This window comes from Stenella coeruleoalba (assembly GCF_951394435.1).
Source record: "Stenella coeruleoalba genome assembly, chromosome: 1".
NCBI classification, from domain to species: domain Eukaryota; kingdom Metazoa; phylum Chordata; class Mammalia; order Artiodactyla; family Delphinidae; genus Stenella; species Stenella coeruleoalba.
This window is the reverse complement of record NC_137169.1, coordinates 28212219-28236815: the sequence shown is the minus strand read 5'-3', so window position 1 is coordinate 28236815 and position 24597 is coordinate 28212219. Positions and strand designations below refer to the sequence as shown.

Here is a 24597-nt window from a genome sequence, read left to right as displayed (position 1 = left end):
TTGCTGCGCGTGGGCTTTTTCTAGTTGCGGCGAGCAGGGGGGCTAGTCTTCATTGCAGTGTGTGGGCTTCTCATTGCGGTGGCTTCTCTTGCTGCGGAGCACGTGCTCTAGGCACGGGCTTCAGTAGTTGTGGCATGCAGGCTCAGTAGTTGTGGTGCACAGGCTTAGTTGCTCCACGGCATGTGGGATCTTCCTGGACCAGGGCTCGAACCCGAGTCCCCTGCATTGGCAGGCGGATTCTTAACCACTGTGTGGCCAGGGAAGTCCGGGACAGAAGATTTTTTTTTTTTTAAACATTTGTGAGGAAACTGCGGCTTAAGTTTTTTTTTTTAATAAATTTATTTACTTATTTATCTATGTTTGCTGTGTTTCTGTGCGAGGGCTTTCTCTAGGTGCAGCGAGCGGGGGCCACTCTTCATCACGGTGCGTGGGCCTCTCACTATCGTGGCCTCTCTTGTTGCGGAGCACAGGCTCCAGACGCACAGGCTCAGTAGTTGTGGCTCACGGGCCCAGTTGCTCCGCGGCATGTGGGATCCTCCCAGACAAGGGCTCGAACCTGTGTCCCCTGCATTGGCAGGCGGATCTCAACTACTGCGCCACCAGGGAAGCCCGGGACAGAAGATTTTTAAATTGCTTCTTCAGAACTCAGTCGATCCTTGTAATACTGCCAAGGTTTATATAATAATCTATACAATATAGGGAAGTTGTGTAAGAGAGAAGAAACTGATGGAAAGTCATTTTTTCTTCTGGAAGGGACCGAAATCATTCGGTCTCTAGGTTATGGAGTAGCCAGCACAATGCCTAGTACAAAATAGGGGCTGTGTAAATCCTTGTTGAATGGCTATATGAATTTAAGTCAGGAATTGCTAATGATTCTAAGGATCAGGGAGGTGACATCAAAGTGTAAACTGGATAGAATTTAAAGATAAGCGTGGTGGGGACAGTAGCAAACTGGAGAGTGCATGCCCTGCCTAAAGACAATCACATTAAAATTTTTAAAAAACATGGCTAGAAAAGCCTTCAGATTAGTTTACCTCTGATGCTCCAAACTCTTCTTTTCATGGGTAAGAAAACGTATTTGTATTGGGCTTTCCTGGTGGCGCAGTGGTTGGGGGTCCACCTGCCGATGCAGGAGACACGGGTTCGTGCCCTGGTCTGGGAGGATCCCACATGCCGCCTGGTCTGGGAGGATCCCACATGCCGCGGAGCAGCTGGGCCCATGAGCCATGGCTGCTGAGCCTCCGCGTCTGGAGCCTGTGCTCCGCAATGGGAGAGGCCACAACAGTGAGAGGCCCGCGTACCGCAAAAAAAAAAAAGAAAGCATATTTGTATAAAGTCATAAAGCTGTTAGTAGCGGAACTGGAACTGAAGTTCAGATCTTTTTTTTCAGTCTGGTACGCTTTCCATTGTTCCACATAGATGATGTTAGATTAGAAAATATGGAATATAAAGTGTTTCAGTTTTACAGTGGATTCATTTCATATCCCTGGCTATGTTTTTATCCTGATAATTATAGGCTATGCCAAAGCTCAGCTTTGAAATTTATAGGCAGGTATGAGCAGTGAAAGAGAAACTTGAAAATTCCCTTCTCCCTAATCTGTCACACTCTCTAGCACTCTGCATTTCGAGGAATCAATTATTAATTACTTGGCATATAATTTCTTCTTTTTCTGTCTTTCTAGTGGACTGGTTCTGCCTGTCTGGAAGGCCATGGAGAAGCTGGGAATCAAGCCAAGCCGTGCTTCTTGGATTTTATCAGGATTTTGTTGGCAGACATCTGTGAAGTGGTTGAAAAGCTTGTACCTGTTTTATATTTGCTTCTGCTTCAGTGCTCTGTGGCTGTCAGCAGGTACCATTTTCTTTATATATTTAAGATTTTTAAAAAAGCGTACTCGGTGTGAGTCTTTCAGTTCATTTTAAAGACTAGTAGGAGCCAGAAAAGCAACCTGCTAATTGACAGAAGTGGTCATCCTTTAGGTGGAAACTTAGTTTGTTGGGTTTATTTGTCTGTTTTGTTTTAAGCCAAAATTTAAATTGGGTTCTTTCTCTCTCTTTTTTTTTTGGCCGCTGCCACTCAGCACGTGGGATCCTTAGTTTCCCCACCAGGGATTGAACCCGTGCCCCGTGCAGTGGAAGCATGGAGTCTTAACCACTGGACCGCCAGGGAAGTCCCTGGGTTATTTCTCATAAAGGAGGATTGGCATGATCATTTTGAGATTTGATGAAGATGTAATGAAAAGAAAAAGGTTTCAAAGTTAGAAGGACCTGGGTCCTGGAGCTGGATGTTTCTTTCCACTTAATAACTATAAAACATTGAGCAAGTTACCTATTGTCTGTAAGGAAACATAAGTTCTACCTCATAACTTGACTTAAAACATAATATAATTAAAGCGTGTAGTACAATTCTCTGAACATAAGTGATACTTGGCTTTCTTTCCTTTCCTGAAGGAATCTACACTCTATACTTAGAGGGAGAATGTGTTCCTTGCTTCTTCCGTAGAATGGGGTTATGCTGATAGATTTTATAAAGTATGCTTTCCTCCTAGAGATTATTTCACCAGGCTGTTACCTCTTGCCAGGAAAAAGTGCCAAAAAGGCTAAATCTAAAGAATATCCTTTTTTTCTGTCTTTTTTTTCCTTTTCGTTCTTTTGTTGACATTGTACCTTTCAGAGTATGAAATGTGAGGAAACAGCAATTTGAGAATGATTTCTCAGTATGTTGCTGTTCTGGGCAATGACCAAAAGACTTCTGTTGTAGAGACCACTGTCTGGGACAACTAATCCGTCTTTTGCCCCCATAATTAGAAAAGTTTCTGTTGCTTTCCAAAAGGAGTTGGTGGCCATGATCTTGAGAATCAAGTAATTACTGTATTTAACAATTTCAGTAACATCAGCTTTGGGGTTTTTGTTGTTTTGCGGTGGTGGTTGATGATTGCATAATTATAGCAGTGGAAATTGCAGTTGACAGAAAGCTGACCTAAATGTTTTTTACCCAGATGATGCTTTGCTGGGACAGCTAACTATTTCAAGCCAACATTTTATGTAAGATCATTTGAATTAAATAAGTAACTGATTTAGCACCATCAGAGTAGGAAAACCACACTTTTTGGAGTTCACCTACCACATACCAGACCCCTGGTTGTAAACATTACATGTTCCATTTAATCCTTATGATAACCTGAAAACAGATAGTTTTATTTTGTAGTTAGGAAATTGAGGCCCAGGGAGGCAAAATGACTTGACCAAGGTCATACAGCAAGAACATGACAGAGCCAGGAATCTAAATGCAGCTTTTTCTACTCTAGAGCTCACACTTTTTTTCTTCTGCTATGCTGCCTTCCAACCACAGGTGATCTTTTGGAGGACCAAAGACAGTTTTTTTGCCCTGAACGAGGATGAGCTTGTTATTTGAGGGATTCTGAGTATAGGGGAGGAAGAAGCATTGCTGAGTGTTTCTGTGTTTGCCAAGCTAGTTGGTTAAACATGGCACTGTGGTCTCACTGGGCTATTCTTTAGTATCCCTTGAGCCTGGTGCTTCAAAACAGCACCCTAAGGAACAGATTGAGTATAAAGGTGCAAAGGTGGTATTGGTAGGAGTGGTTCTGATGGGAATTAGATTGTACCAGTTCCATTTTGGAAAAGTTTGGAGCTTTTATCATGGAAGAACCAAGAGCCATATGTGTTCAAACTGAGGGAACATGCAAGCATTACATGACAGACAGATTTTTTAATGTATTTTAATTTATCAGAGCTCTTTTACATCAATTTTTTAAAAAACACAGTGTCCTAATAGCAAAAATGAATGAGACATAAGCAGAGTATCATAAGAAATTTAAATGATTTATAAAACATTAAAAAAAATGTTCATTCTCATTACTAACCGAAGAGCTGCAGATTAAGATGAGAAATCCTTTATAACCTATCATATTGATGAAAATCAAAGTAAAAATATCTAGTGCTGCCAAGGGGTGATGTGGTTGCCCTCCTGTTGTGCTGGAGAGTTTGAACAGAGAACTTTCTGGCATAAATCAAGATCCTTAAAAAGTTCATATTCTTTGACTTAGTAATTCCCCCTTTAGGAATTTACCTCAAGGACATATTTAGATGGTTGTGAATGAGAGCAGTCATCAACGCTTATTTATTCTGTGTTGCAAAACATTGCTACAACCTGCCCCACAATAGGAGTGGTGAGATTATGGCATGTCCACATGGTGGAATATTACCTGACTTAAAAATTCACATTTTATAAAGCAATTATACCCCAATAAAGATGTTAAAAAAAAATTCACATTTTAGAAGAACAAGTACATGGGAAATGCTCCTAATGTCAAGCATGAAAAAGCATGATATACAGTTGCATATTCATATTCAAAATTGGTGTCAATTTTGTGAAAAGAAAAAAATATTTTTATGTAATAGAAGGTCTGAAAAAAGATATATAACTAAATGTTTATACATTTTTTGAGTAGTGGAATTATTATCTCTTTATACTTTTCTGTGTTTTCCAGGGTACATGTTAACTCTTTTTATAAGTGGGGGGGTAAAACCTATCTGAAGAAGCAACAACAAAACAACAGCAGCAAAAACCTATTGTTGGTAGCCTGAGTCAGTATTTATCTACTCATGAATTTGTTTAGTTTTTATCTGAGCTCTTACGTTTTCCCTGATAAAATACATTCTTGATTGTTTGCTGTTGTCTTTAGCTCATGGATTATAGAAATTATTCCTGAAAAACTAAACAAAACAAAGCAGCTCTCCAATTATCCCCATTCCTGTTTATCACTTAGCAGTTTCTCCATCTTTGGGAGAGCCCCAGGTACCCACTGACTTATGTATAGTGGGCTTATTTTTTATTTCAGCTTTGGGTTCAGTGCTGGAGCCCACTGCTAGGAAGCAGTGATTACAATTTGATAAAAGATGCTCTGTGTTTTCCTTGTGAGCCATTGAATTACTATTTTTTTGTCTAACGTTATTGTTACATGGCTTAAAATAGCATTTTGGACCTGGGGATTATCAGTATCTGGAGAAAAACATGAAGTGACCCCAAGAATTTGGAAATTCCTATTATAGATTGTCAGCTTCTTGAGAGCAGAGATTTTGCCTCTTGCTCACGCCAGCTATTCCTAGCAAGTACCAAGGGCTTGACCTATAGTAGATGCACCATAAAAATATTTGTTGACTGAATAATAATTTAGCAATAAGGGAATTATCCTTTGAGAAACAACAACAATCTGTCAACAATTTAATCAACAATAATTTAATAATTTAAATAAATATTTAAATAAATAATAATTTAATAAAACAATAATTTAATCAACAATTAAAATCAACACAATCTATCATTTGAGAGTTAAAGCTTAAAATGAACACAATCGAGGCAAAGGTATGTGAAGGCACTTTAAAGAGACATAATGCCTTTGAGAACAACAAGATCTGATTAAAATATTCACAAATATTTTAACATCTAAAGAAAGAATGTGTGCATCTGAAGAGTTATATATGGCGCATGCACAGGAGAGGGCCGGAACCAGCATTGGAAACCTAAACCAAGGAGGGTCATTGAGGCTGCTGTACTCCAGAAGCTAACAATTGGCTATGAAAACTTTTATTGTTATTCCCTTGCTTCTGGGAAATAGATTACAGAGTTAGTTAATAAGTATTTTGAGTACAGAGAAAAAGAATCCAATTCAGAACCAATTTTTGAGAACTTATTAGGAGTTTGGTCCTGGGCTAAGCATGAGGGTAATAAAGATGAGTACAGGGCTTCCCTGGTGGCGCAGTGGTTGGGAGTCCACCTGCCGATGCAGGGGCCGCGGGTTCGTGCCCCGGTCCAGGAAGATCCCACATGCTAGGCCCGTGAGCCATGGCCGCTGGGCCTGCGCGTCCGGAGCCTGTGCTCCGCGGCGGGAGAGGCCACAGCGGTGAGAGGCCCGTGTACCGCAAAAAAAAATAAAAATTAAAAATAAAATAAAATAAAGATGAGTACAACACAATTCCTGCCCTGGAAGAACTCCCAGTTTAATGAGGGAGATAGATGTATAAATACTACGATGTGGTAAGTGAAAAGACAGAGGGATACCATGCGCTGAGTGCTACTGCAACCAGAGAAGCATTTAGCTTAGAGATGAAGGGAGAGAACTGAAGAATTCTCTCCAGAGAAGCTGATGCCTGAACAGAATTTTGAAGGTTGAATTTGAAGGATTCGAAGGGTATTCCCAGGCAATGGGATTGCAAGAGCAAAAGCACAAAATTATGAAACAGCTTGGTAAATAAAGGAAACTCTATACGCAGTTTAGTGCTGCTGAAATACAAAGAGCAAAGCTGGAATGGCAATTCCTGAAGAGGTAGATGGTGGCCAGGTGATGAAGGATCTTGTATGCCATGGAAAGAAGCTTAGATTTTAATCTTTTAAGGCAGATGGTCTACAAATTTTCTTGATTATGTACTTATATCCATAAAAAATGTTGAAGATGTGCCCCAGTTTTTGTTTGTTTATACATTATAATAAGCACCATTGTACTAATGTCTTATGTTTATGAGAGATGCCCCAAACAAATATAAATAGTTTTAATATTTTCTTTTCATATCCCAATGATTTGTTTTGTGCACTTCTGGTAAGCAAAAACTCTACTTTGGAGAGAATTGCCTTAGGAAATTGGGAGCTATTGAAAACTTTAAGCAGAAGAGTAATACTGGTAAATTTCTAGAACATTTTTGCTGGAATATGAAAGAATGGTAATGGTGGGGATGGGAGAAAGATGGGAAGGGGAGGGAGGTCAGGGCTAGATGTAAGGATATCTGTTAGAAAGCTAATGAAGTAGTAGTCCAGGAGAAAACTGATGAGGCTCTGTGTTTTCAAGGAAGCTCTCTGTCACTGGAGAGAGTAATTTTACTCAATGCAAATCAGTAGATTTAGGGGTAAGTAGATGGGTAGAATTTAGGAGTTCTGTAGTAAGAGATTAGATGAGGTTATTTATTTTTTTAATTGAGATGTAATACCACTATTTAATTCCAGAACAGTTTACTCACCTCCTAAAAGAAACCTCATACCCATCAGCAGTCATTCCCTCTTTCTCCCTCTGCTAGCTTCTGGAAACCACTAAGCTACTTTCTTTTTTTTTTTTAATATGAATTAGTTCCTCAATGTTGTTTATTAATTAATTTATTTATTTTTGCTGTGTTGGGTCTTCGTTTCTGTGCGAGGGCTTTCTCTAGTTGTGGCAAGTGGGGGCCACTCTTCATCGCGGTGCGCGGGCCTCTCACTATTGCAGCCTCTGTTGTTGCGGAGCACAGGCTCCAGACGTCTGTGCAGGCTCAGTAGTTGTGGCTCACGGGCCTAGTTGCTCCGCGGCATGTGGGATCTTCCCAGACCAGGGCTCAAACCCGTGTCCCCTGCATTAGCAGGCAGATTCTCAACCGCTGTGCCACCAGGGAAGCCCCACTAAGCTACTTTTGGACTCTATGGATTTGCCTATTCTGGACATTTAATATAAATGGATTCATACAATATGTGGCCTTTTATGTCTAGCTGCTTTCACTTAGGGTAATGTTTTCAAGATTCATTCATGTTGTAATATGTATCAGTACTTCATTCCTTTTCATAGCTGAATAATATTTCATTGTATCTATACCTAGGAGTGGAATTGCTGGATCATATTGTAACTCTTTGTTTAACTTTCTGTTTGCTACAGCTGCTGCACTGTTTTACATTTCCACCAGCAATGTATTAGGGTTCCAATTTCTCCATGTCCTCACCAACACTTCTTACTGTCTGTTTTTTGATTGTCATAGAGGAGGTTGTTGAAGGTTAGAAGAATCAGGGAAGGCTTCGTGAAGGAAATGGAACTTGGCTTGGGCCTAATACATATCCACTTTGCAGACAGACAAACTGATACAATTAGAAACAAGGACTGGTCAAATAACCAGATGGGTACAGATTATTTATTTGTTGTATTTTTATTATTATTGCTTATTCATTCAACAAATATTTATTGAGCCAGGCACTGCTCTTTGTGAGGGACCTCTAGCCAGGTTCCTGGCTTAGCCTTCCCAGTCAGGGAAGCTTTCTGAATGAGCAGACCACATTTGCTGTCTCTGTTCTCCCACCTCTGTCCTCTTCTGAATCCAGTGACGTCTGGCTTCTGCCTAAACCTTGGCTTTTACCAAGGTAACCAATGACTTCCTAGCTTGACACCTTTACTTTTTACCTTACTTAACATCTCTGCTGCATTTGACACCTTTGACTACTTTCTTGATACCGTTTCCTCAGTTGCCTTAAGTTACAGCATGCTTTTCTTTGCTCTCCCTTACAGCTGATGCATCGCACTTTCTAATTCTTCCCACACTTCCTTCTCAGCTTGTCCCTTAAATGTTTTGTTCTTCAGGGTTCTGTTTCTACCCTTTCTTGTCTCACACTGTGCGCTCTCCCTGGGCAATCTCATTCTTTCCCATAATTGTAACCTGTGTGCTCACTACTCCCAAGTCTATACGTGTTCATTCACTTCTCTCCTGGGCCCCAGACCACATAGCCACCTGTATGTCACACATCTCCAACTGGATGTCTCCCAGCTACCTCCAACTTAATATATCAAGACTGAACTCACAATCTTTTACCCTTCTTCCTCCTTTATTCCCTGTAGTGGTGCGAAGATCACCTCTACTTATATTCTTAGGTAGAAATCCCTGAAGCATCCTATACTCCTTTTTCTCTTCCACATTCAAATCACTTTTCATAGAGTGCCGTTTCATGTTTCCACAGAGTACTCCATTCCTCTGCCTATGACATTACCATTCTCTCTGATGTATTTTTTCTTAAAAAATAAATTTATTTATTTATTTTTATTTTTGGCTGCGTTGGGTCTTTTTAAAATTTTTTATTTTATATATATATATATATATATATATATTTTTTTTTTTTTGGCAGCGTTGGGTCTTCTTTGCTGGGCACGGGCTTTCTCTAGTTGCGGCAAGCTGGGGCTACCCTTCATTGTGGTGCGTGGGCTTCTCACTGTGGTGGCTTCTTGTTGCAGAGCACGGGCTCTAGGCGTGTGGGCTTCAGTAGTTGTGGCACGTGGGCTCAGTAGTTGTGGCTCGCGGGCTCTAGAGTGCAGGTTCAGTAGTTGTGGCGCACGGGTTTAGTTGCTCTGCGGCATGTGGGATCTTCCTGGACCAGGGCTCGAACCCATGTTCCCTTCTTTGGCAGGTGGATTCTTAACCACTGTGCAAACAGGGAAGTCCCTGCCTGATGTTTTCTGATTCAGGTCAACATAAGCTCCTTTCTGGTGCTTTCCCTGAAGCCTTGATTTGAACTTGTTCTTTAGTGTTCTCAAAGCGTCTATATATTTCTCTATTATTATGCCGTATCATACTGTGTTCGTTTTAGGCTTTGTGAGGAGAGGTTCAGAGTAGGTTTTGCCCTAGAATGTGGTCTTTACTCCTGAAGGCCTTTCTAGTGTCTGCTGGTCTGTGTTGTTAATGTGATTTCTTCACTTTGGCAGAGCAGGAATTCTAAAATGCTCCTACCTCCTACCCCAGCACTGCTTGACCTCTAGTGATCCTGTTCCCTTCTCATCGATGTAACATCTAGTATATGACAAACCTGTGCCTTTATGTCCCAGCCCTCAGCCTTTTGGGATCCCCTCTTTTCACAGCTCCTTCTCCAGTGTCCTGCCACTCAAATTCTAGCCAGATTCAGATCTCTGCTCCTTGGGCTTGGTGAGAACCCTCTGTTCTGTTTGGGTTCCAGCTTTCTGTGCTGTGGTTGAGAAGCTGTCCCTTAAAAGAGAACTGGGCAATTATGGGGCTCACTTCAAGTTTCCCGTCTCCCAGAGATTGTAATCTTGCACAGACTATTATATTCTTATGCAAAACAATTGTCTTAAGTATTCTGTCCAGTTTCATAGTCATTTATGGTAGATTGTGAGTCTGGTACCAGTTACTCCATCATGGCTGGGAGCAGAAGTCTGCTATGATTACTTGCTTATGTGTCTACTTCATGAAACTGTTTTACTCATAGTTACATACCTAACATATAGCGTGTAGTAGGTAGCAATAAAGGTTTGTTGGGTTAACCTAAAGATAATGCTAGAAATAGGACCACCTTGGAATATACATGTTAAGGAGAATCAATCTTTCATACTCTGTTTTTCAGTATTGGCCAATTAAGTGGCCACTTCATTTCCCAGGAAGGTAATTTTTGTTCTTTTTTTCCCACCTTTCTCTGGCTCTCTCTGTGAATGGAAGAGCGATTTTTCTGTTTGGTGATATTGGAAAAGAATTCTGTTGTGTGGAATGGCTAGTCTTCAGGATTTTCATGTATTCTCACCCTGCCATGCTCTAACTGGTCTGCCCATGCCAAGACAGCCTGCATTTGTCCAATTGGTAATTCAGTGTAGGAAAGTATTGGGAAGCCCATTTGTGATTGTACATCTAAGTTATGTTCTTCAGTCACTTTACACTTATAAAGATGATATTTTGGTCTCCATCTACCTCTAACTGCCAGGTTTTATTTTTTTAATTAGTCCTAAACTCTGGATGGGAGAGATTAATTATCACCCTCAGCCCCCACAGAGACTGCAGATGGGACAGAGACAGCTTCTGGCTTAGCAAGAGGTCTTCCTCCACTAGTTGCCATTCTCATTTTGTTCTTATAACTGCTCGCATTTGCCCCTGGCAGACAGAAGGCACCTGAACTCACTTTCTTCCTTTGCCCCCACCTTTTAGTTGTACTTCGAGGGCTGTAGCCCCTGTTGTACCAGCCAGACCAAGTGGTATCTTTTGTCGTTGAAGAGAATAATATATTTTGAACATGCATCGGCCTTATCTTTAGGAGAAAAGCATTTTCCAGAGAGTTTTTGGGTGGCATTATATCCCTGCTCTTCTTGTATCTAATGGGCACCTCATTTAAGGTGGATGACTAATGGAATACACCTCATAGCGATGAGCCTTCCGCAGGAACTTTCTCCTGCCAAACTGTCCTATATTCTTAACTACATTGCACTACAGGAAGGTAATAAATTATTAATCCTAAATCTGTCTCCTCAGATTGTGATAATGACTTGAGTACATCGCAGCTGGGGGAGGTAGAGTTTTCTGGTCGTTAACATAAACCATGCAAGCTTTTTGATTCTAAAATTCAGCTAGCGTTGAGCAAGTCTATGGGATCTTTTTATATCACAATTTAATTGACTTCGGTAAGACCAATCAGAATTATCTAAAGTTAGCTTCTCTCCCAATGAAATGAAGTAATTGTCTCTTGCTTAAATACTCTTCAGTAAAAGATAATCATCTTAAGTCCTTCTCTCTAGCTAGGAAAACTGTAATTTTGGTGGGTTCTTTTTGCCCTTTAGAAACATTATGCAAACACAGACTTATTTCCTAACTTGTGTGATAAAGTGAAGAGGGTTAAGAAAATGGCATAATTGGGCAGTAAATCCAGTTCAATTTAAAAGCTGTCTTAAATTGACTCTCCTTAGGAATTCCTCAGAGAGGAAATAATACAGTAGTGGAGGAATTTATAAAAACAGAATAATTGCAGGACCAAAGCAAGGCCTTGGTCCAGACATTGTGTGGAATCAGCAGGAACATGATCAAGACTATGTGTGTGGTTACTCTTTGGACATCTATTCTCAGGTGAGTAGTATTGAACAGTTTGGGTTAAAATGCACAGCTCTCGGTTTGAGGGCCTGCCCTTTGAACTTTCTTTCTGATCCTCCATCCAAGAGCTTCCGTAAGAAAAGTCAGCCTGTGTGGTTAAGATCCTTTAACCACTTTTGATTCCAGACACTACTGGATATGTTTTAGAGAGAAGTTGTAAGAATTGGTCTTGACCACCTACCTAGTTCATCACCTGAGCAAGAAACAGGAGGCAGAGTGGCCAAGAGCATGGGGCATGGACTCAGGAGTCAGACAAGCCTGTATCTGAGTCCTGGTTCTATTATATACTGGGTGGTATTACTGAAACCCACCTTTCATCAGGTTCCTCATCTACAAAACAAGAATGACAGTACCTCTAATAGGATTGTTACTAAGATTAAATGAAATGTTCACACAAAGTGTTTAGCCTACTCCCAGGTGCATAAATAACAATTCAGCAAATGTTAGTAGTCGTCATTATGATGTGATGACATAAAATCCTGTCTGGTTAGACTCTTGTCTTATCCCAAGATGACCCCGTAGGCAGTCGGTTTGAGGTCTCTGCTGGCTTCTTAAACCTCTGTCCAGTGGGATGTCAATCCCCACATTTTTTTAAAGTATACTGTAGGCAGCTGGCCTTTCTGCATTGTCAGGAGAAGTAGGCCTCCATTCAGGCCTGAGGTTGGTTGAAGCCCATGACAGGGTGGGCTGTGTTGTGCATCTCCTGTAATTGTAACATGCCACTAAGGAGCACGACTGCTTGTTGGCTACTTGTTTCCTCCTTCAGCCAGGGATACTTTTCCTCTGGAAGAGGACTTTGTTCTGCTGCCATGACACCATCTGGCCCTCAGCCCTGGTTCACTTCCCCCAACACTGATGATATGCCCATGTTTGGCAAACTCTTGTGCTAGGCCAGATTGGCTTTGTCTTTTAGTCAGGGCAGTGTTTTGCCTGGGGCTACTTCAATAGCATTTTTTGGATTTTATGTCAGAAGTAGCTTGCAGAGTTAGTTTCTTCCATCAAAATGTATTTATTGGGTGCCTACTATCTTAGGCATTAGAAATGCAGTGGTAAGACAGACATGGTCTCTGCCCTCTTGGGGCTTGCAGTCTAGTGATTCCTTAGCCATTACTAGGGAACAGAAGTTCTCTTCAAGAGGGATGATGTTACTGGTATCAAGGTTCCCTTCAAAGAGACTGAGAGTCTCAAGGTAATTCAATGACAGGAGAGACCCAGTTTTACTTGCAGAATCCTAAGAGACTAGGGAATTTGATGTCTCAAGCTGGTCTCAATAGAGTAACCATCTGCTAAGAATTATGTAGGTGAGTCCCCTGTCTATTAATGCAGTATATCCAGCTTTCCTTTCAATCCAGCCCACTCTTGCCACCATTAATAACCCACATCCCTGAATAAGCAGCGAGGGTGGTTATCTGGAGATTTGGAAAAAGTGCGACAGCTGCAGCCCTTGCCCCAATTTGGAAGTATATGTGTGTCCTCTGGTGATTTCATGGGTATTAGATATACCCAGTCAGTCAGCTCTTGAAACTCTTTTTTACATCAGGTTTGTTACTTTAGGCCCTCAGGTGAACAGTTCCAGTGCAAGGCAAGCACCAAATTATATAAATTTTTAACTTCTCTGGTCAGTCACAAAAGGAAACTGTAAAATACCCTGAGATGAGATGGAATTATGAATGTCCCTGAATGATGAGTTAACTGTCACAGGCGCTGTTCTAGGAGAAACGAAAGCAGAGAGGAATGCTGGCCAAGGCCTATCCAGCTCCACCAACTGCAGACTCTGCCCCTGAAGATGGACGCCTAGTGTAGCTCATCCCATTTCTCCTTTTAAAACTCTCCCAGCAAATGACAGGATTTTTAGGAATGCTTTCTTTCTTCCAACTGGCTTAAACGTTACGCTTTGATTCTAATCGAGCAGCAATTTAAAGTAAAAGCTTATGGATTCTCTCACTTTTAGGTAATAAAGGGAATCACTCGTATTACCAGACGTGGGAGATGGGAAGTTTGTATTGATTTGATTTTACTTCTGTCCTCTAATTTCAGATTTAGGTTTAACATTTTAAAGGGACTGCCATTCTGCCTATTAAGAAAGGGTTCCTCTGGTTTTTTTGTTTTTTGTTTTTTTTATACAACTCAGTGCTTATTGTCCTTAACTGTGGGCAACCTGAGTCAGCTGGCAGCTTATGGAAATAGGCCTGGTAGAATGAATGAGTCTTAATCAGAATAAATGAAGCAACCTTGTAGAGAGAAGCTGAAGAGCTAGGTTCCACCTGAGAAAGTTGCATCCTGCTGGGTCAGTCTGTGGCTTTTGGCCTGAAGGAAAACAGCCCCCTGTGCTGAAGCAGTGCCAAGCTTCTCTTCTGCCTGTGCATTCTACTTCTTCCGTCTCTCTGGCTGCTCTAGCTTGCTTCCTTCCTCCCTCCCTCCCTTCCTCTTTAACCCTTTCCTTTTTGATTTTAAAAGTCACACATGCTTAATGTAGAAAGTTTAGGAAACGATTATTCCAGATAGAGATAACTACATCCTGCGAATCCCATTGCCAGAGATGACCACTGTGAATCTGAGGCTGTAGTTTCAGGCGTATCGCTGGGGAAGTTCTGTTTGTGAGAGCTTGCTTGCTCTGCTCAGTTACTGGAGGCCGCCATGGCACCAGCCATCTCTGGACCTAGTAGAAGGGAGATATTCTGTTCTTGCAAAGGCCCTGACCCAGCCTGACAGAAGCTCCTGGCTCTTCCTGTCTAACTGCTTGGTTTTCAAAATTGCTCTCAGCTATGCTCCCCAGAGTATGTGTATAAGCTGCACCCTGACATTTCTCATAATGCACTTTTGAAATAATGGGGTGAATTTTCATATTACCCCTTCTCAGAAAGGTTTAAGGGAGGGCTTGACCTCTGAGCTCAAGTAAGTAGATCTTGAGCAAGGTTATTTGCCCAGGATAGTCAGGCCGGAAGGGAAGGTTTTCTGGCTTTTCCACGGAGACTTTCGCTGATGAGCATACCTTCTTTCCTTCCCCAAGCTGTTTTGATTGAGCTCTTCCGCCCCCACTCCTTTGTGTCTCACGTGGCGGCGGCTGCCTCTGTCAGGAGGGAGGGAGAGGCAAAGAATGAAGGCCCTCTGTGTGTGGTGTGTCTTTAGGGGTTTCTCTGTGTGCCTTTGCGGGGTGTGTGTATGTGTGTGTGAGAGAGAGAGACAGAGAGACCAGGCGCATTTGGGCATCCTTGTTGCCCTGCCTAGAATTAATGTCACTTTTAAGCAGCAGAGAAATATTGCCATTTTACAGGTGAGGATAAGGAAAGGCCAGTTTCTCTGTGGCTAGACAGAGTCTGTACTAGATAATTGGATAGTAAGGAATGTTTGTTGACCGTTTTGCCAAGATTTTTATTTCTGTCACACATTGTGTGGAATGTGTGAATTACAATCAACTTGAAGATGGAAGTATAGGAGAAAGAATGATTGTGTGTGTGTGTGTGCGCGTGTGTGTACATGTCATAAAAATGAAGTTATTGAAAGCCACACATCTGCAGTAAATAAACCAAACAATGCCAGATTATCTGAATGTCAGTGCTAGGCTATGTTGATGACTAACTAGATTACAATTTTCTAATATTTGTGATCTCTGGTGCTTTATATGTGTGGTCATATTCAGTGCCTTAAAATATGCTTACCGCATTTTTAATACCTTCTCTAGGATGCTTAATTCAAATCACTTAATGATAATTAGTATCTAGGTGTTATGTACATACAATTCCTGTCAACAAGGACTGTCCCTGGCTAAATAAAACCCGGTTCCTGCTATCAGAGTGTTCACGATAAACTCCACGATGTGTTACGGGAGCACAAAGAGTGGGGCAGGGAAGAGCTGAACCCTACTCTATAGCAGACTGGTGAGACAAGGATATTCTAATCCCTTTGAACTTCCTTCTCTCGGATTCATTTGAAGTGGTTTTTAACCTGCAGAGCTCTTTCATTTCTTTATCACAGAGGGAGGGGTGGAGGGAAGAGTATATACAGCTCTGTAAAGTCTAGAGAATAAGAGCCCTAAGAAAATTTTATTTTTATTTCTGTACAGATACAGATTGGCTTTGATTTAATTTAAATAAACTGGCTCTTAAAAATTCTAAGAATACTAACTACTCGTACAGTTTCGCTTTCATTTACACACAGATGAGAAAGCATCTGTAGCTCTGCATTTTATTTGTTATAAGCAAAAAGTGGTATGAGATATTTAAGTATCTGAAGCTTGGTTGTATTGAGTCCTCGCATGTCCCAGTTCAGCCCACTGCAGGTTTTTTTTTTTTTATGAGACTTACATAATACTCCAAAAAGAGAGATTTTTAATGGATAAATTGACATAAAATTTTCCTCTATTGGCCATATCTGCTGAAGTAACACTTCATGGTTTGCTATATTATTTCCTTATTTCTTCTCAAGCTTACTGCTGTTTTATTTAATTTACATATCTCTGCTTCAGCCCTCTAAATGACCTTCTCTTTAGAAACAACAAAACCAGCCAGCAAAAAAAAAGAAAAGGAAAGGAAAGAAAAGAAAACCAAAAAAAAAGAATACCCCCACCAAAAACCCAAAAAACCTTCTCCTGAAACAAAACAGTGCTCTGTTTCAAGGTTTATTGTGTGGATTTACGAAGAAGGTTGGTGTGATTGTGAATGCAAATAATTTATCAGCCCTGCAGTCAGAGACAGGAATCAACTGCAGGTTCTTTTTTTTTTTTTTTTGCGGTACGCGAGCCTCTCACTGCTGTGGCTTCTCCAGTTGCGGAGCACAGGCTCCGGACGCGCAGGCTCAGCGGCCATGGCTCACGGGTCCAGCCGCTCCACGGCATGTGGAATCTTCCCGGACCGGGGCACGAACCCGTGTCCCCTGCCTCGGCAGGCGGACTCTCAACCACTGCACCACCAGGGAAGCCCCCCAACTGCAGGTTCTTAACAATAACATCTACAAGTGGGCTATATAGGGAATTGCTAGATTAATGACATCATATCCTGGGGCTTTTCTCTTTAGAAAAAAAAAGTCTTTCTTGTTAGGACCACTTTTATTTACAGGCCAAAGTTTATCTGTTATCATTTGATACCTGTGCTTTTTGAAGTACAAAGACAGTGTTTCATAGAGAGGTGTGGGCTCCTTCATGCTGTGGCTTGGAGGCGTGCTCTCCTTGCTGACAGGATTCTCCAGTCTTTTAGTCATAAAGCGGTGGGAGAAAAAGCAAAGCAGCAGATTCTGAGAATATTATATGCAGCATTGTAACCCCCAGTCACAGTTTTTTTTTGTTTTGTTTTGTTTTTTAAGTACATGGTTTACTCATTTGCCTTCAATCTGCTTTTAAATATTATAAAGCCCTTGATGACTGGCTCAGTTCTGAGCAGGTGACTTTATGGTAGGAGAGCTATTTTCAGCTATACCAGTGTTTCGATTAGTACTCTCACTTATGACTTGGTTGTGAAAATGGCTTTGGACTAAACCTTAACAGATAGGTCTTTTGAAACTTTATAGCAACCATATCCAATTAAGGCAAACTTCTGATTTACTAATAAGTATCAGGTAGAAATTAAAGGCATTAGAATTGTGATAGACTGGTTTACATTTTTCATCCAGGTGACCAGAACTTAGATGTGTTTTTTTCTTTTACTTTTCCTCATTACTCAGGAGAAGGGAAATTGAATGGATCTAGATGTCATCAGTGATGGATGAATATTTGCCTGGGTGAACTGGGAAGCTATTCTCCACTGTTGCTTTGTTCTGAAAGTTCCATGGTGAAAGCCTGTCTTGCCTTTGGATGAAGTGGAGTGGTCTGAAATAGATAGCTCAGGGAACTAAAATTTGGTTGGTCCTTTCATGAGGAAAGATTGCTTTGTGATTTGAAAAGATTTTTCAGTTCAGTGTTTAGGCAGGAAAGGCTGTTTCCTAGCTGGTTATGTTAGATTCCTTTATCTCTTTTTAATCCATTTGGCTTTTTGTTAGTTTCTCATTTTGCACATCCCCCATCATACCTCCCATTCATTGCTCTCCCCAATTTGATTCAAAAAGCTCTTTCCCATTTCTTAGTGAACTGGGAACTTTGCTTTTCTCTCCTGTCCCTCCCTTCTTTTAGCCAAGGAAATGAAATAACATTAAGAATCTGACTAAAACTTAAGTAATTCCATATTAGAACTGACATCTTTTGCCAGATTTTGTTAGTTAAAAAAAAAACAAACGTAAATTAATTTAAATGTTGGGTAAACTTTAAAAATTAACACATAATTCTTTGAATGCCTACTATGTGCCAAGCATTTTGCTGGGCCTACAAATACAGAGGTACAGGATACAACCCTAGCACTTAAAGAGGGCAGAGTGTGTGAGGTAGACAAACGAATATGATCCAGTGAGAGAAATGCCATAGTAGAGGTATATGTAGGATATGCAGATGAGAGGAATCTTGGGTGAAGGTTTCAAGGAAGACTTTCTGGAAGAAGTGGTGCCTGAGCTGAAATGAAGTGCAGTAACGACAACAAAAAGTAATGGCAGCTGAGAATTACTGAGCTTTAACTACATGCCAGGCATTGTGTTAAGTACTTTGCATAGCTTATCTCCTTTTATATCTATTATGAACCTGTTATCATTCCTATTTTTACACATGAAGAAACCAAGATATTTGACCCAAGATGACACAGCTGGTAAGTTGATTGGATTGATATTAAAACCCAGGCAGTCTTATTTCAGAGGCCAAAGTCTTAACCAGACTTGTGGGGTGGGGGTCAGAATATGGGGTGAGATGGAATAAGGGTGTTAATCTTGGTATGGGATTATCTTCTGGATATAAAAATTTTAATGTAATTTTCTGAGGGTTCTGTATGAACCTCCAACCTCACTTTGGAGGCTGGATGTATTTTCTTATTAAACCAAGATTAAATGAGGGTGGTTTTCATAGTTCCTTTAATCTGTAAAGTACAGTTATAGGTAGATTGAAAGAACATTTCCCCCCTCTTTTGCCTGTAAATATTGCCCTCCTCTAAGGAGACGTTAAGGTACTGTTTTTCACCTCAGCAGTTTGCTGCAATCCAGTACCTTTGAGGCTTCTTTATTGACAGTCTTATAGATGAGAACTTACTCTTCTAAGTATTCTTAACTAGAGAAGTGCTAAAAGGCTCAGGTTTTGTGATCAAGTCCTTGGAAGCTGGTTTTTCCACCTAGCAGACAATCAAGAGTTAATGTGAATAGCGGCTGAAAGGTACCTGGTGGAAGCCTTTGCCTTTGATCAGAATGGTCTTTGGGAAAAATGGAAACTTTCCAGTCAAGGGAAAGGAGTCAGAATATGGACTTAAAGATTACTGATTCTTCTTTAGCAGTAGTTTAGTTCCAACAAATCACCTAAACCATAACATTTAACAAACTGTGCTCTTAACAAAGCTAGGCACACAGCAAAGGCGATAGTAATTATTTTCTTTTCTAAGGACTGCTTTGTGAGGCTACTGCCACCTTTCAATCTAACTTGTATGCAGTCGAGGAAAAAAGTATTGGCCCTTTTGAAAAGGAAGAGAGAGGGGAATGGTCATTACCCTGGCTTTTTCCAAACTTCATACCTGATTGTGCCCTTCAAAGGATTTAGTTACTCCCTCTGCCTTGCTTTCTTAATATGCTTACCCCCTGCAGGAGAGAACTGGTGTGGAGAGTAACATGGAACCATTTTTGTATTTGTTTATTAGTGGGTGTGCAGGTGACAGACATGCTGATAGTCAAAAGGAAGGTGGAGGCCGCCCCCTGAGGTGGTTTGTTTTTGAACAGTTCCTGTGAGTTGTTTTTGGGATGGATAATATGCCTGCTGGTCTCATTTTCATATGGCATCCATATTGGCTGAGACCTACTGCTTCTGAGAGAATGCATACTTCTGATGATAGCTTCAGGAAGACAGGTGGTGTGGAGCCATAGTTCAGTCACTGCCTGAAGCACCAAATTTAAAGCTTTTGCCTTGCTGCTTGGTAATAATTCATTGCAGGTATAATTACCAAAGGAATGCTTTGAATGGATTCTTGACCATATTGTAAAATTGTGAAATTTCAAGAAAAGAGTTTTAGTTTCAGTGAATGTTAAAAGTAAGTGCAAGATGGCTTCACAGGCGAATTTTATCAAAAATTTAGAGAAGAGCTAATACCTATCCTCAAACTCTTCCAAAATATTGTGGAGGGGGGAACACTCCCAAACTCATTCTATGAGGCCGCCATCACCCTGATACCAAAACCAGACAAAGATACCACAAAAAAAGAAAATTACAGACCAATATCACTGATGCACATAGATGCAAAAATCCTCAACAAAATGCTAGCAAACAGAATCTAACAACACATTAAAAGGATCATACACCATGATCAAGTGGGATTTATCCCAGGAATGCAAGGATTCTTCATTATACACAAATCAATCAGTTTGATACATCATGTTAACAAATTAAAAAATAAAAACCATATGATCATCTCAATAGATGCAGAAAAAAGCTTTCGACAAAATTCAACACTGATTTATGAAAAAATTCTCCAGAAAGTGGGAATAGAGGGAACCTATCTGAACATAATAAAGGCCATATACGACAAACCCACAGCAAATATCATTCTCAATGGTGAAAAACTGAAAGCATTTCCTCTAAGATCAGGAACAAGACAAGGATGTCCCCTTTCACCACTCTTATTCAACATACTTTTGGAAGTCCTAGCCATGGCAATCAGAGAAGAAAAAGAAATAAAAGGAATCCCAATTGGAAAAGAAGAAGTAAAACTGTCACTGTTTGTGGATGACATGATACAGTACATAGAAAATCCTAAAGATGCCACCAGAAAACTAGTCATCAATGAATTTGGTAAAGTTGCAGGATACGAAATTAATGCGCAGAAATCTCTTGCATTCCTATACACTAACAGCAGAAGATCAGAAAGAGAAATTAAGGAAACAATCCCATTTACCATCACAACAAAAAGATTAAAATACCTAGGAATAAACCTACCTAAGGAGGCAAAAGACCTATACTCAGAAAACTATAAAACACTGATGAAAGAAATCAAAGATGACACAAACAGGTGGAGATATATACCATGTTCTTGGATTGGAAGAATCAATATTATCAAAATGACTATAATACCCAAAGCAATCTACAGGTTCAGTGCAGTCATTATCAAATTACCAGTGGCATTCTTCACAGAATTAGAACAAAAATTTTTACAATTTGTATGGAAACACAAAAGACCCTGAATAGCCAAATCAATCTTGAGAAAGTAAAAGGGAGCTGGAGGAATCAGGCTCCCCGAATTCAGACTATACTACAAAGCTACAGTAATCAAGACAGTGTGGTACTGGCACAAAAACAGAAATATAGATCAATGGTACAGGATAGAAAGCCCAGAGATAAACCAATGCACCTGTGGTCACCTAATCTATGACAAAGGAGGCAAAGATATACAGTGGAGAAAAGACAACCTCTTCAATAAGTGGTGCTGGGAAAACTGGACAGCTACATGTAAAAGAATGAAATTAGAACACTCCCAAACACCATACACAGAAATAAACTCAAAATGGATTAAAGGCCTAAATGTAAGACAGGATGCTATAAAACTCTTAGAGGAAAACATAGGAAAAACATGCTTTGACAGAAATCACAGCAAGATCTTTTTTGACCCATCTCCTAGAGTAATGAAAATAAAAAGAAAAATAAACAAATGAGACCTAATGAAACTTAAAACCTTTTGCACACAATAAGCCACATCCACAGAAGGGGAGACAGCAGAAGCAAGAACTACAGTCCTGCAGCCTGTGGAACAAAAACCACATTCACAGAAAGATAGACAAGATGAAAAGGCAGAGGGCTATGTACCAAATGAAGGAACAAGATAAAACCCCAGAAAAACAACTAAATGAAGTGGAGATACGCAACCTTCCAGAAAAAGAATTCAGAATAATGATAGTGAAGATGATCCAGGACCTCGGAAAAAAAATGGAGGCAAAGATCGAGAAGATGCAAGAAATGTTTAACAAAGACTTAGAAGAATTAAAGAACAAACAAACAGATGAACAACACAATAACTGAAATGAAAACTACACTAGAAGGAATCAATAGCAGAATAACTCAGGCAGAAGAACGGATAAGTGACCTGGAAGACAGAATGGGGGAATTCACTGCTGCAGAACAGAATAAAGACAAAAGAATGAAAAGAAATGAAGACAGCTTAAGAGACCTCAGGGACAACATTAAACGCAACAGCATTCACATTATAGGGGTCCCAGAAGGAGAAGAGAGGGAGAAAGGACCAGAGAAAATATTTGAAGAGGTTACAGTTGAAAACTTCCCTAACATGGGAAAGGAAATAGTCACCCAAGTCCAGGAAGCTCAGCGAGTCCCATATAGGATAAACCCAAGGAGAAACACGCTGAGACACATGGTAATCAAATTGGCAAAAATTAAAGACAAAGAAAAATTATTGAAAGCAGCAAGGGAAAAATGACAACATACAAGGGAACTCCCATAAGGTTAACGCTGATTTCTCAGCAGAAACTCTACAAGCCAGAAGGGAGTGGCATGATATACTTAAAGTGATGAAAGGGAAGAACCTACAACCAAGATTACCCAGAAGGGATCTCATTCAGATTCGATGGAGAAATCAAAAGCTTTACAGACAAGCAAAAGCTAAGAGAATTCAGCACCACCAAACCAGCTCTACAACAAATGCTAAAGGAACTTCTCTAAGTGGGAAACACAAGAGAAGAAAAGGACCTACAAAAAACCCCACCCAAAACAATTAAGAAAATGGTCATAGGAACATACATATCGCTAATTACCTTAAACGTGAATGGATTAAATGCTCCAACCAAAAGACACAGGCTTGCTGAATGGATACAAAAACAAGACCCACCTATATGCTGTCTACAAGAGACCCACTTCAGACCTAGGGACACATACAGACTGAAAGTGAGGGGATGGAAAAAGGTATTCCATGCAAATGGAAATCAAAAGAAACCTGGAGCAGCAATACTCATATCAGATAAAATAGACTTTAAAATAAAGAATGTTACAAGAGACAAGGAAGGACACTACATAATGATCAAGGGATCAGTCCAAGAAGAAGATATAACAATTATAAATATACATGCACCCAACATAGGAGCACCTCAATACGTAAGGCAACCACTAACAGCTATAAAAGAGGAAATCGACAGTAACACAATAATAGTGGGGGACTTTAACACCTCACTTACACCAATGGACATCATCCAAAATGAAAGTAAATAAGGAAACAGAAGCTTTAAATGACAAAATAGACCAGATAGATTTAATTGATATTTATAGGACATTCCATCCCAAAACAACAGATTACACTTTCTTCTCAAGTGCGCATGGAACATTCTCCAGGATAGATCACATCTTGGGTCACAAATCAAGCCTCAGTAAATTTAACAAAATTGAAATCATATCAAGCATCTTTTCTGACCACAACGCTGTGAGATCAGAAATGAATTACAGGGAAAAAAACATAAAAAATACAAACACATGGAGGCTAAACAGTACATTACTAAATAACCAAGAGATCACTGAAGAAATCAAAGAGGAAATCAAAAAATACCTAGAGACAAATGACAATGAAAACACAACAATCCAAAACCTATGGGTTGCAGCAAAAGCAGTTCTAAGAGGGAAGTTTATAGCTATACAAGCCTACCTCAAGAAACAAGAAAAATCTCAAATAAACAATCTAACCTTACACCTAAAAGAACTAGAGAAAGAAGAACAAACAAAACCCAAAGTTAGCAGAAGGAAAGAAATCATAAAGATCAGAGCAGAAATAAATGAAATAGAAACAAAGAAAATAATAGCAAAGATCAATAAAACTAAAAGCTGGTTCTTTGAGAAGATAAACAAAATTGATAAACCATTAGCCAGACTCATCAAGAAAAAGAGGGAGAGGACTCAAATCAATAAAATTAGAAATGAAGAAGGAGAAGTTACAACAGACACCGCAAAAATACAAAGCATCCTAAAAGACTACTACAAGCAACTCTATGCCAATAAAATGGACAACCTGGAAGAAATGGACAAATTCTTAGAAAGGTATAACCTTCCAAGACTGAACCAGGAAGAAATAGAAAATATGAACAGACTAATCACAAGTAATGAAATTGAAACTGTGATTAAAAATCTTCCAACAAACAGAAGTCCAGGACCAGATGGCTTCACAGGTGAATTCTGTCGAACATTTAGAGAAGAGCTAACACCCATCCTTCTCAAACTCTTCCAAAAAATTGCAGAGGAAGGAACACTCCCAAACTCATTCTGTGAGGCCGCCATCACCCTGATACCAAAACCAGACAAAGATACTACAAAAAAAGAAAATTACAGACCAATATCACTGATGAATATAGATTCAAAAATCCTCAACAAAATACTAGCAAACAGAATCCAACAACACATTAAAAGGATCATATACCATAATCAGTGGGATTTATCCCAGGGATGCAAGGATTCTTCAATATACGCAAATCAATCAGTGTGATACACCATATTAACAAATTGAAGAATAAAAACCATGTGATCATCTCAATAGATGCAGAAAAAGCTTTTGACAAAATTCAATACCCAATTATGGTAAAAACTCTCCAGAAAGTGGGCATAGAGGGAACCTAACAAAAAAAAAAAGCTTTTGCACAGCAAAGGAAACCATAAACAAGACAAAAAGACAACCCTGAGAATGGGAGAAAATATTTGCAAATGAAGCAACGGACAAAGGATTAATCTCCAAAATATACAAACAGCTCATGGAACTCAATATCAAAAAAATAAACAACTCAATCAAAAAATGGGCGGAAGACCTAAATAGACATTTCAGCAAAGAAGACATACAGATGGCCAAGAGACACATGAAAAGACGCTCAACATCACTAATTATTAGAGAAATGCAAATCAAGACTACAATGAGGTAT

At 39.9% G+C, this 24597-nt stretch overlaps 1 protein-coding gene across 2 annotated transcripts in view; it reads left to right on the top strand.

Moving 5' to 3' along the window:
• KIAA0319L (KIAA0319 like) overlaps positions 1–24597 on the top strand; it is a 107169-nt gene that overhangs the window by 2538 nt on the left and 80034 nt on the right. For both annotated transcript variants that reach the window (XM_079946571.1, XM_079946570.1), the window contains exon 2: positions 1683–1849. In XM_079946571.1, coding sequence (XP_079802697.1) covers positions 1711–1849 — 139 coding nt within the window. In that variant the 5' untranslated portion in view covers positions 1683–1710. The remainder of the gene's footprint in view (positions 1–1682; positions 1850–24597) is intronic.